Source organism: Podarcis vaucheri, assembly GCF_965113315.1.
Source record: "Podarcis vaucheri genome assembly, chromosome: 9".
NCBI classification, from domain to species: Eukaryota; Metazoa; Chordata; class Lepidosauria; order Squamata; family Lacertidae; genus Podarcis; species Podarcis vaucheri.
In genome coordinates, this window is record NC_138767.1 from 42,449,088 (window position 1) to 42,462,191 (window position 13,104).

The window sequence follows — 13,104 nt, forward strand, 5'->3', positions numbered from 1 at the left end:
ATCAAATCATTCTTCCAATGATCATTTCTGTGAGTAGCATGTTGATAATTATGAAAATTCAGCTAACTGGTTACCATTTCCCAAATCATCATAAGCTCCAACTCCTGACTTCTGAATGAAAACCAAAAGACTTAAGTGTGCAATCCTTACCCTTTGAAGTAAATAAAAATACAATTGAGTAACAATGTTTTGAATTGCACCCTATATTTTCTTTGTTTTCTGTGTTCTTATTTTCCATTTTGGAACAGAATTGCATGGAAGTCATTGGCAACAGTTCAAATACTATCTTTCCTTCTAGAAACCTGAGCCAGGTTGAAAAATAAAGGTGTGATTTCACAAAGGATTATTTTTCTAGGCACAGGTCTTTTACTATCATGTGGCCACCCTGTAATCTCACATTCTTATCTTTAAGTTTTAACTCTAGAGTAATGATTAACAAAGCAGATACACAGAACAGAAGGATATTGCAAGCAAAACTGAAGAAAAGCCTTCTGCAGCTATCAGATCACAAACATTACCAGGTAACTGAATACTCAAATTCTGTCATCGCCCCCCCCCCCCAGTTAAGGAACAAAAAAGAAAGAAAATAATTTCCAGTACTAATTCATAACCCCTTTAAAGTTTATTTATTTCATGGCATAAAGCTGCAAATTCATTTTTTTGCAAGTCAATAATATTCAAGAGTGTGCAGATCATTTGCAACATTGTTGACCTATTCAAAAACTTGTTCTTACCTGATAACTGTTATAAGAGCTTTCTCTTGCAATTCTGCATTCACTGGCTGTTAAGCTTATGTATTGCTAATGTAGATAATTGATTTACATTTGAGCAATTCCCCCCACCCCAAAAAAATATTTCAAATAAAGCTAAGTACTATGATGCTAAATATGTTGTGTCATGAACTGGCAGCACAACAGGGAGGAGGAAGAGGTTCCCGGCGAGGGGTGTAGCTAGGACTGGGAAACACCAGAGCAAGCAGGGGATGGCGAAGGAAGTACTCACAGGGTGATGGATGTTGGCGAGGGGATGGAGGTCAGTCCACAGGAACCAGAGAAGCAGGACCCATCAGCAGAACCAGTGGCATCCCTGTCCCCACAGCGGGCTCTGAGGTGCAGGGAGCAGTGACAGTGGCACTCTAGGAGGCTGAGGCAAGCAAAGGTCCAGAGCCCAGCTCTCTAGCTGGCCAGGTGGACCTTGCTAGCTCTAGGAGGAGAGGTGTGATTCCTCAGCTAGAGGAGGCTTGGAACAGGTGAGGGTCACATGTCTCATCAAGCCCAGATGCTGGAATCCCCAATGCCAAGTACAAAAGGGAAGCAGAGCTGAGGTGCTGTGTTAATGGACCTTGGCTTGGATGCTCCTGGACCTCTAAGGGATTAGGTTTGGCTCTGGACTGTATTTAGTCTGCTGAACTTCTGACTTGGCTACTTGGATTGACCCTGGACTGTGTTTCCTGACCTCTGGACTTCGCTTGTGTGACTTGACCCCCAGACTTGGACTTTGGTCTTGACACCTTGACTTGCTGCTAGGTAGGCCAGGGATTCAGGACATGCTGCTTTACACTGTACCATGTTTTGCACACATGCAGATGCTTAATCCTGAATATGTAATTGGCAAGCTTTTTGAAATCTGCTTCCTAAAAAAGTGGAATAAGCAGCATTTAATTACTGGACTGCTTTAACTACTGCATTTCTCTGGAATATTTTGATACAGTTAAGTTTTACTGCCTTTCATAAACAACAGATACAGTGCAAGAATAATTGTTTCTTTCTCATTTTTGTAGTTTTCTCAAACCATGGGAAAAGCTGTATGCTGTGGCCTTCATGATTATGGAAGGAAAGGGAGGGCACAAGTACAAGGACAATAAGAGATGAGACCTCAATGATAAGCTAAAAATGTAGATGTTCTCAAGGGAAAAATGTTTAATCCATTCAAAGGGTATATAAAGTTGTCTTCTATGCTATCTTGGAGATCTTTAGAACTCCTCTTCTTTTCACAATGACATTCCCAAAGAAGTCTATCAACTTTACTAAATAGATAGGGTGCTTGAATAAATTGTTAATTACCAAATGTGAAATTGTGATGCTGCTGCAGAAATGTTTCACTGTATTGCAGGCAGTTATATCAGTGCAGGTCTTCAAAACTGCAAACAAATCTTTTGCAGATCCAGTAGAATTGGTACATTTGCATGCATCACTTCTTAGCAGCGTTTAATACCTAAACATCATTTTTAAAAGAATCTTTAATACTTAACTGCCATTCACTTTTAAAAATATATATTCAAAATGAACGGGTACAAGTCTAGCTCCAGTGAAGTCAGTAAAACTGAACTGCTCCCTTCATTTTAATGCATTTAAGCAAGGTGTGGATTTTAAGTTCTCTAACAACTGAATCCTATACAATTCTACTCAGAAGAAAGACTTCTTAAATTACATGGAATTTACCCTTAGGTAAACGTGTGCTCAGGATTTTAACCAAGTATTTAACCAATATAAATATCACTGTAGCTTAAAGTTTCGGGAATGAAAGCAGTAAACCTTCCTGAACACATTGGTACTTCCTTTCACGTAAAAATGCAATTGATTGTACTGCAATTGTGCCTTCATATAATCTGTCTATGATGGTTTGCACAATCATATTTTGATAATTGGCATAGGTTTTGAAGATAGGAATGCTGAAAGCCCACTGTGATGGCCATGCATTCATCTTGGTGCAGAAAACAGAGTAACAAAAATCTCCTACACATATTTCAAAACATTTCAGTATCGTATTTCTCCATATCAGCTGGATTGTTACTCATCAAATCTGGAAAATAAATGGTAATAGTTTCCCATGATATTTTAAAGCTAAATCATATATATTACTTGCATATTGACACTGGGATGATTTAAATTATCAATCAATTCATCACAGGCCACTGGAACAATGAAAGCACAACTCGTCAATCCTAAACAACACATCATTAATGGGAACAGCATCTGGGCCACATCTTTCTTTTTTCTTTAAAATAACCCTCCAAACTCCACTGGCGTTACTAACATGTGCTCCAGATTTCTGATTTGGGTGAATTCTACGTTTTGACAAAGGCACCTTATAGCTGCATGGAGATATAAATATATTGAACCAAGAGCCCATTGTTGATCCTTTTTTGGACAAATGTTCAGCCCTCCTAAAATAACGAGTACAGAATGAAAAAGAGTGAAAATACTGAGGTCTGCAGAACATATCAAGAAAAGAATGAGTACCAGATTCTAGCTAATACAAAACATCACTCAGAGAGGAAGGCTAGATATATGATTACCACAAGGACCAAATAACCTGCACTCCACACAGTTAGCATCTGAACACAGGAACTCTTTTCACTCCTTGGGTGAGAGAACTCTCTTCACTTCTTAGGCTGCATTTCAATATGGGCAACTTTCTGGGGGTAACAAGCCAGGAATGTGGGTGAGTACTTCGTATAAGTATAGGGAATGGGTAAAATTTACTGCATGAGCACCCTTTTATTCCATCAGCTTTGGGGAAAACTTTTTTTTTTAAAAAAAGCTGAAGCCCATGGAGCAAAGGGCCAAAGTCCATGCATGTTCCCAAGCCAGATATATTTTGTCACCAGCAAAAAGGTGAGCAGGAAAATAGAATTCATTACACAACAATATACTGCATGGAGACTGGTGGGGAGGTGGTTTGGTATGCACGCTAAAATGTCAAACATTTAAGGGCCCCAAACTGTAAAATACTAAAGATTTCTACTTGATGTTTTGTCTTCTTGAAAAGTTATAATTTCACTGAGGCTAAAATTAAGATGCAGCAATAAACTATAAAAGCAGCAGAAGCAGCAGCAGCAACCTTCAGTGTGTTTCCATTAAGGAATTTGTACCATTGGTAAATATCTAAATGAGTACTTTGTATAAGTACAGGGAATGGGTGAAATCTGTGGCATAAACTCCTTTGCATTTAATCAACTTTGGAAACAACATTATTTTAAGCTGAAGGCTCACCTAGCACATGGAGCAAAAGCAAAAGTTTGTGCAATTATGAAGATTCTAAGAGTTCCTTGTCTTAATTTTATAATGCTAATCTGATACCCATTTATTAGCACAGCAATAGCCAATGTTATGCCCTCCATATGATGTTGGACTACAACTCCCATCAGACTCTGCTAGCATGGCCAATGATCAGGAAAGATGGAGGGTAGCACACTGGGGCTGCCCCTGTATTAGGCCACAATTCCATGAGAACCATACAATGCTGTTCTGTTCCTACAATGTTACTCCGATATCCATTTTTATTATTTAACAAGCATATGGAAGTTCAGAAGATTGGACTGTTAGATAGTTATTAAATGCCATATAGGGATATGGGAAGTATTTCTTCTGTCTCCCAATGAGCACCATTACTTTGTAGAATCATTAAATACATAAAACAATAAATAGAAACACAGAACACAACACTGGACAGTATTGAAGCATTTTACAAGCAAAATATTTTACTGCTTTTTCCTAGTTGGGCAAAGGGTGGGATAAATGTGCTGGTTTACATAAAGACTGTACATCAGCAAAACCACATTTTATCAAAACTGTACTTTACATCATTAAGATATTGGAAGCCCACTGCCCTTTACAAGGAAATAACTGGCATTCATAACATTAAAAAACCCTTACACCTGCAGCAATAAATATGTGCGACTTGTTCATGACCCCATTTTATTATGGGTGCAAGAGCACACTGAAATGTCAGCAGTGGTGGTGCTCTTGTCAAGATCTTTCACCTTCTAATTTAACAGTGAAGTGTTTACTAAGAAGTAAGTGGTCCCATTGAACTGGACATCACTCTGAATTTATCTTTTTAGGGCCTCTCTGTTTTGGATTTATGACTGTTTTGAAGAAACCTACACTGTGATCCATCACTAGTACATGTAAAAAGGCTATTTATGCATAAATTATTGCATCAGAATGTGCATTCGAATGCACACAAATATCCAATCCATTGAAAATAATGCAGTATGGACAGGGAACATCTGCCTTATGATGCTTATCAGAATTATGCCACTTGCCCCTGATGCAAAAATGTGATATGTATGTATGTGCAACCTTGTTTCTGTGCACATACCTCCTTATTTGGATTGAGGCACTAGGTTATGATGAAGAGAGTTTTAACAGCTATTATATTTACTCTTTTTATCCCAGCATCATGGAGCTAGTAACACACACCTGTAAATTCAGACTAACCTATCTTGTTTATCTTTTTATGTGCAAATGCACCTTTTAGCTCCTTGCTTTGCAGAAACAGAATTCTATCTTCCTTCCCTCTTTCTATAACTCTGATTCCAAAGCCTTACAAAACGAAAAAGCAGTTTATCTAGGCTGCAATAATAATAAAAAAAGAATATTAAATACCTTTGGCAAAAAATAGATATATTTAACAAGATTAGAAAAGCAAATAGTTATGCTGTCAAAAAGAGTATAAAAATGTACACAATAAAAAATATAAACAAACGCAATACTTGCAGGTCATAGTGAGAAGGATAAAGGCACTTCTTGGTTTCTGACCCTTTCCTCTTTTCTCACATATACTGACCATTCAGGTTTTCTAAACAACAGACACTTTACTGGAAGAAACCAAGAGAATGTGTCCGGTCATTTCGACTTGCATCAGTGAAAAATTGAGTTTAACTCAGAGTAAGACAGTCTGTAGGACAATTAACACTTTGATTTGAAATGTACAGGAGTTGCTGAGCCGAGTTAAGAGAGATTCCAGATGTTCTGAACTGTAAGAGAAGTAAGAGACTTGCAGAAGCAAGACCACCAGGAGAGTCCAGGCCCTGCCTAAGCACTGTCTTTTCCTAGACTTCTAAAACTTAAACGTTTTAAATTCAATACGAGTAAGAGAGATGATATTATATCTATATATCTATATCTCTATATAGATATAAATATAGCTATAGACATAGGTATAGAATTGGGGTGGGAGAGTAATCCCTCATTGAAGCCTTCTGTTCATCCTTAGTAGTGGGCCTTCAGGTTACTGCTGTTACATTGCATACATCTCAGTTTGATTTCTTCTTTCTTTTTCTCCCCAGAACTGTCAATCCTGAACACTGAAGATTCTCAAAAGCAGACAACTGAGATTACAGAAGGAGATTAATGCACAAGCCCCAGAAGAGAATCAGCCACTGAGTGAACGTGCTGTAAAAGAAGCACATGAAGTTCCTTTTATCCTTCTGTATTCCCTTTACATACACAGTCACACTCCTCGTGATGGTCCAAAGGTACATCCGTCAAAGATTTATGCAATCCTTTTACGCCGCTCCTGGGCTTCAGCTGCAGGACCTGCAAAAGGAGGGTTCAATATAATCTTTTAAAAAGCCATGAAGTTCCTTCATTGTTAGACAGAATCTACAGTATTCCTTATTAGTAAACTGGAAGCCATCAGTGCATAACAGACAAACTCATGCTGTAACCGTTACATGGTGTGTTACCTATGGGTGTTACACAGGCTGCTTCTAAAGGTGAGAATGTCTCTTGTTCACAGAAACGGGTCTGCTGAATGCTTCTGATATATGTCACATTCTCCAAACAGTGAGGTTTCTTCACTGCTTCTTGAAGTTCTCTATCAAAGCCAAAAATTACAATACAGTGGTACCTCCGGGTATGAACTTAATTCGTTCCGGAGGTCCGTTCTTAAGCCGAAACCGTTCTTAACATAAGGCATGCTTTCGCTAATGGGGCCTCCTGCTGCTGCCACACCGCCAGCGTGTGACTTTTGCTCGCATCCAGGGCAAAGTTTGCAACTAGGGGCAACTACTTCCGGGTTAGCAGAGCTTGTTACCAGAAGCATTCGTAAGGAGGAAGGTACGTAACCTGAGGTTCCACTGGAGCTGTGTAAGGCACAGTTTTTATCCACACAAGTCTGCAAAAGCTTCATCAATGCCATCTTAATATGGAAACAACCTACAAGCTTAAGCTTAACCTGAAGTGAAGCACAATGCAACCATGACTGAACATCCACCAAGGCCCATGGCCCAGCAGGAGGTGTTAGGTGTTACCACTGCTGCTGTTTGCTGTTGCCACATGTTTACACATCTACCCTCTGCACACCTAGAAGGAATGTGCAAATGAGCAGTGACAACAGCAAGGATGAACAGCAACAGTTGTCACCACCACTTACTTTCTGGCTATCTCCCTAGCAAGCAAACAGCATCAAATGAGATCAGAAGTATGAAAGCCCAATAAAGTAGAAGGGTACATGTTGACAATATCTTGCCTAAAGGTCATGAAAAAAAATGGAGATGACACTGGCTTAATACCACAGCTGGGCTGAGAGGTCTTTTTCTTATAACCTCTCTGAAGAAGCATTGTTTGTGGCTTGAAATCTCAGGTGCCGCAATGTAAATATTTGTCCTAATAAAATTATTCTGCTAGAATATATGTGTGTGCGAAATTTTAAACACTTTAAAATAAGAAATAACACTATACCTCATGGTATTTTTTGGTAACCTTGGTAGGGACACACTGGCACTCACTGCAAGCATGCTGACAGCAGCCACAGTTTCCACCACAACGTTTAACCAGCAGGCAAAGTGGCCAAAAGATGGTGTCTGTTCGCTTCAGCTCTTCCCGTAGTGACACTGAGTAGTTGCGTGGAGTACAGCTGTACATTCGTACCTCCTCCTTCAGAAGATTCAGATCTACAACTGAAGTATTTAAAAAGGCAAACATTTTTGTCATTTATTCATCAAGTTTCAACAATAAAAATACCTGCTGCAAGTGAAGAACATCAAGCTGTTTTTAGGAGACAACAACCTGTCCTCAATGCCACCTGTCAGGGAACTGACATCGGAGGAAAGGGAAGTGGTAGGGCTCCCAGAGACTGGGAGAGAGTCAACAGCCAAAGCAGGGACCAGCAGGGGGAGCGCGGGGTCTCTGGAGGAGGATCTCAGTAATGCTGAGAGAGACGCAGCAGCCCAGGCAGGAAGCAGCAGGGGAGAGAAAGGGGTGAGAGACACTTCGAGCGAAAATAGCGGGGAGGTGTCAGAAGCAACTGCAGGGAGACCTATGCTTCGCCGGAAGCTGTCACGTCGTGAGTCCAGGAGACGCGTTTCCGTTAAGGAACTTCTTTGCTGGAAGCGCTTCCGCAGACAGCCACTGTCGGACTCTACAAGTGACTAGAGCAGACATGTCTGAGGAGCTCTGTCACACACAGAGGTTTGTGGGGTCGCACAAACTCTGAAGGGGCACTATTTTAAGCACAAGCAGCTAATAATCCCCTGATAGCAGTCCGACAGTCTCTGTACGCTGCCTGTGCAGGAGAAGGCATCATGAGCGACCCAGCAGGAGCCGGAGCCGCAGGGGGTGGAGCTGGTCCAAGCTTGGAAGACAGATACCGAGCATTGGAGGTCCAACTTGCGCTGCAGACGGCGAGGCTCGAGGAGAGGAGGGCTCAAGATGCAGACAAGAAGGGGAGAACCACTCAGTTCCCCAGAAAGGTACCAGGATTAGTGCAGAAGTTTGGGGGGGACCCCAAGGATTACCATGCCTTTAGGACTGAAATGCAATATGCCCTGAATGTGCAGTTTGATGAGTTCCCTGATGAGGAATCCCGAGTTGCTTTCGTAATTGGGCATCTTGAGAAGGGGGCGCGAGATTGGGTTCGACCCCTGATGGCAACGCACAACGATATCCTGAAGGACACTATGAAATTCTTTCGTGCAATGGATATCATGTTCTCCAGCGATATTGAGGAGGGGGTAGTGCGCAGACAGCTAATGGCTTGCAAGCAGGGAAGCAGATCTGTCCGTGAGTACTGGACTGAATTTACCATGCTGATTCACAAATTGGGGTGGGATTTATCGGCAGCACCCATTCAGATGCTATTTGAAGAAGGTCTTTCTTCAGCTGTGAAAGACGAGCTGGCCAGGAGCCCCAGGGCGGTGTCTATGGATCAGCTGACCAAATCTGCGCTGACCATTGGAGCGCGCCAGGAGGCAAGAGCCTTGGAGAGGCGGGAAGGGAGAGGGGAACGTTGGAAGGAGTTACGCATTCCAGACATTCCTGAGCCAGCTTTCCCGCCGGCAGAGCCGATGGAAATCGGAACAGCCCGCGCGCGCGCAGTTTCAAAGCCCAGTGAGGGGGCGAAGAAGGAGGGAAAGGGACCCCGGAAATGCTATCTCTGCCAACAGCCAGGCCACTTTGCCAGGGTCTGCCCCCAGAGGAAGGAATGGCAAGGGATGGTGGGAACTGTTGAGGGGGAAGAGCAGGGAGAAACGGAGCAGGTAAAAGCCAACGCCTGGTTGCCAGCAGGGCACTGCAGCCAGGCCAAAGAGCAGTGAAAGTGCCCCTTCCCCAAGTGCCAGTGCCAGAAGCTCCTCGACCTGCTCTAGTGATTGAAGTGTCGCTAGAGTTGCAAAATGGACACCCACTAAAAATAAAGGCGCTGTTGGACTCAGGCAGCTCCTGCAATTTCATGAGCAAGGAGTTTGCTGCTGAACACCAGATACAGACTATCCCCTTAAGCAACCCCCTGCAGGTGACCACGATCGATGGCAGAGAACTGTTGGGAGGAGGCGTCAGCTTGCAGACCATCCCAATGATAATGAGGGTGGCAAGGCACACAGAACTGATAGCGTTTAATGTGGCCACCTTGGGAGGCGCTCCCATTATTTTGGGAATGAGCTGGCTAGCCCTACATGATCCGCTGGTGGGCTGGCATCAAAGAGTGGTTTCCTTCGGTTCTGCACATTGCTTAGAACACTGCAGGGGGGAAAAGGGGTCAGCAGGGGCCCAAGCCACCCTAGCAGGGACGGAAGTGATGGAGAAGGGGAGGGTGCCATCACAGTATGCTGATCTCAGCGACGTGTTCAGCGAGAAGGAAGCTGACCAACTACCCCCGCATAGGCCCTTTGATTGCCAGATCAATTTACTCCCTGGAGCACAGCTTCCTGTAGGCAGGTTGTATGCCATGTCAGACAGGGAGATGCAGGAGTTGCGAGCGTTCATTGACAAGAACCTGAAGAGAGGCTTCATCAGAGAGTCCAAGGCAGCGGGGGGGAGCCCAGTGTTTTTTGTGGATAAAAAAAACACGGACAAGCCGAGGCTGGTATGTGACTTTCGGGCCCTAAATGCAGTGACAGAGCCGGTGGCTTTTCCTATGCCCAGGATTGATGATATTTTGATCAGGGTGCGAAAAGGAAAGATTTTTACAAAGCTGGACCTAAGGGGGGCGTACAACCTGATACGTATAAGGAAAGGGGATGAATGGAAGACCACCATGTTCACCCCTTTGGGGGCATTTGAATATCTCGTTATGCCTTTTGGATTACAAGCAGGCTCCGCGTGTTTTCAAGCCTTTATGAACCATGTACTGGGGCCTTTGCTCTACAAGAATTGCGTGGCCTTCTTAGATGACGTGTTGGTGTATTCGGAGAATGAGGAGCAACATGTGAGAGACGTCAGAGAAGTGTTGAGCAGGCTGCAAGCCAACAGACTGTGGGTGAAACTGGAGAAGTGTCAGTTTCATACCAAGGAGGTGGAATTCCTGGGGTACCGCTTGTCAGACAAGGGGTTGGCCATGGACCCCGGCAAGGTTCAAGCGGTGCTGGAATGGAAAACACCCAAGACTAAGAAGGATGTGCAGAGGTTCCTAGGGTTTGGAAACTTTTATCGTAAGTTCATCCGAAACTTCGCTCACCTGACGGCGCCCATCACGGACTGTCTCAGCAGCAAAAGGAAGTTTGTTTGGACGGGGGAGGCGGAGCGAGCGTTTGAGGAACTGAAAAAGGCCTTCGCCTCTGACGAACAACTTCTACATGTGGATTTACAAAAAAAGCTGAGGGTCGAAACAGACGCTTCTGACAGAGCCATAGGGGCGGTGCTTCTTCTGCAGCCGGGGAAGGAGGGGTCCGAGTGGCGACCGTGTGCCTTCTTTTCGCGAAAGCTGAACAAATCTGAGAGAAACTACACGGTGTACGACCGGGAACTTCTTGCGATTTATGAGGCCTTCCGGAGATGGAGGCACCTACTAATTGGTGCACAACAGAAGGTGCAAGTGCGCACGGACCATAAGAATCTAGAGTATTGGAGAACTGCGCGAGTGCTCAACCAACGGCAGTTGAGATGGGCCCAGCAGTTCTCCAAATTTAACTTTGAGATTTGTTACGTACCAGGCCCGGAGAACGTTAGGGCGGACGCTCTCTCACGCAAACCTGAATATTTGGAGGGAGAGGGTGCACCCGAAGAAACCCATGTCATTCCCGAGGACCGCTGGGTGTGTGGGGCGGCATTGGTGGGGCTAAGGGAACTGATAGAGGGAACGGTGCAGGATGAATATGCCCAGGACAAACTCAGGGGTCTCAGGAGGGAGGGAGACAAACCCGGGGGTTTTGAGGAGAGAAACGGGGCGTTGTACTACAAGGGAGCGTTATACGTACCTGAAGGAGAATTGAGGGAAAAGGTACTCAAGCAACTGCACGATAGCCCCACAGCAGGGCATTTTGGGCAACACAAAACCATGTGGCTGGTTACCAGGGAATTCTGGTGGCCCAAGGTCAGGGAAGATGTGAGGGAGTATGTGAGAGGGTGTGACCGATGTCAACGAGCCAAGGGGGAGAGGCGGGCACCGGCAGGTTTATTAGAACCACTACCCACGCCGGAAAGACCATGGGAGGCAGTGGCAATAGATTTTATGACTGATCTGCCCAGGTCCAAAGGGAAGACAGCCATTATGGTTGTGGTAGACCTGTTAACCAAGATGGCCCACTTTATAGCCTGCTCACATGCGGTCACAGCAGAAGAAACCGCTAAATTGTTTGTGGAAAATGTGTTTAGATTGCATGGTGCCCCCTTGAGGGTGGTTTCGGACCGAGGGAAACAATTTACTTCCAGGTTCTGGAGGAAGCTCATGAGCTTATTGCATGTAGAGGTGAATTTTTCCACTGCCCGCCATCCAGAAACCAACGGGCAGGCGGAAAGAGCTAATGGTGTCCTCCAGCAATATTTGAGGTGTTATGTGAATGACAGAGAGAATGATTGGGTGGAGAAGCTGGCGTTGGCAGAATTTGCCTATAACAATGCGGAGAACGTGTCCACGGGAATGAGCCCTTTTTTGGCCAATCACGGGTGTCATCCCCGAGCCTTCCCAGGGGGGGAGGGGGAGAACTGGAGCGTTCCAGCCGCAGAACAGTTCGTTGAAGAAATGGAAGCGATCCATCGCCAGCTCCAACTTAATTTAAACAGGGCGAAGGAGGAATATAAGAGGCAGGCAGACAAAACCAGAAGGGAAGGAGAAAGCATTAGGGTGGGGGACCAGGTGTGGTTGTCCACCCAAGGGTTACCATTTAAAGGAGGTTGTAAGAAGTTAAGACCCAAAAGGCTGGGCCCATTTGAAGTCACGCAACAGGTCAACCCAGTGGCTTTCAGACTCCGGTTACCGAACCACATGAAGTTGCACCCAGTGTTCCACAGATCATTGCTGTCACCGTATATAGGGGACAGAGAGGGGAGGGTCAATAGGGGACCAGCTATGGAGGAAAAAGAACACAGCTACCATGTAGCGGAGATTCTCGATTCCAGGTGGAGGGGAGAGCAAGTAGAGTATTTGGTAATGTGGGAAGGGGAGCCGGAGTCGGAAAACACCTGGGTCAGGGCAGAGGATGTAGATGACGAGGTTTTGATTGAAACTTTTCATCAGAGATTCCCTCGGAAACCCCAGCCAGTGGCGAGGTTCCGGAGGGAATACTTCGCCACCACCGACGAAGAAGAAGAGTTGGAGGGGTTCGCTGATTCCGAGGTGGAGGAGGATTCAGCGAGTCGGAACGAAGACCGATGGAGGGAAATGTTCGAGACGTCGGAAGATGAAGAGGATTCTTTTAGGGGTTTCAGCTCCTCACCGCCCAGAGGAGAGAGTTGGGGCGGGGGAGAGGGGGGCCCTGGAGGGGAGGTGGATGTCAGGGAACTGACATCGGAGGAAAGGGAAGTGGTAGGGCTCCCAGAGACTGGGAGAGAGTCAACAGCCAAAGCAGGGACCAGCAGGGGGAGCGCGGGGTCTCTGGAGGAGGATCTCAGTAATGCTGAGAGAGACGCAGCAGCCCAGGCAGGAAGCAGCAGGGGAGAG

The 13,104-nt window shown here is 44.9% G+C and overlaps 1 protein-coding gene across 1 annotated transcript in view; it reads right to left on the reverse strand.

The window, feature by feature from the left end:
* Positions 1-4,457: 4,457 nt before the first annotated feature.
* PDGFC (platelet derived growth factor C) overlaps positions 4,458-13,104 on the reverse strand; it is a 105,286-nt gene continuing 96,639 nt past the window's right edge. The window contains exons 5-6 of the mRNA XM_082237279.1: positions 7,473-7,690; positions 4,458-6,326 (exon numbers count right to left, since the gene is read on the reverse strand). Coding sequence (XP_082093405.1) covers positions 6,210-6,326; positions 7,473-7,690 — 335 coding nt within the window. The 3' untranslated portion in view covers positions 4,458-6,209. The remainder of the gene's footprint in view (positions 6,327-7,472; positions 7,691-13,104) is intronic.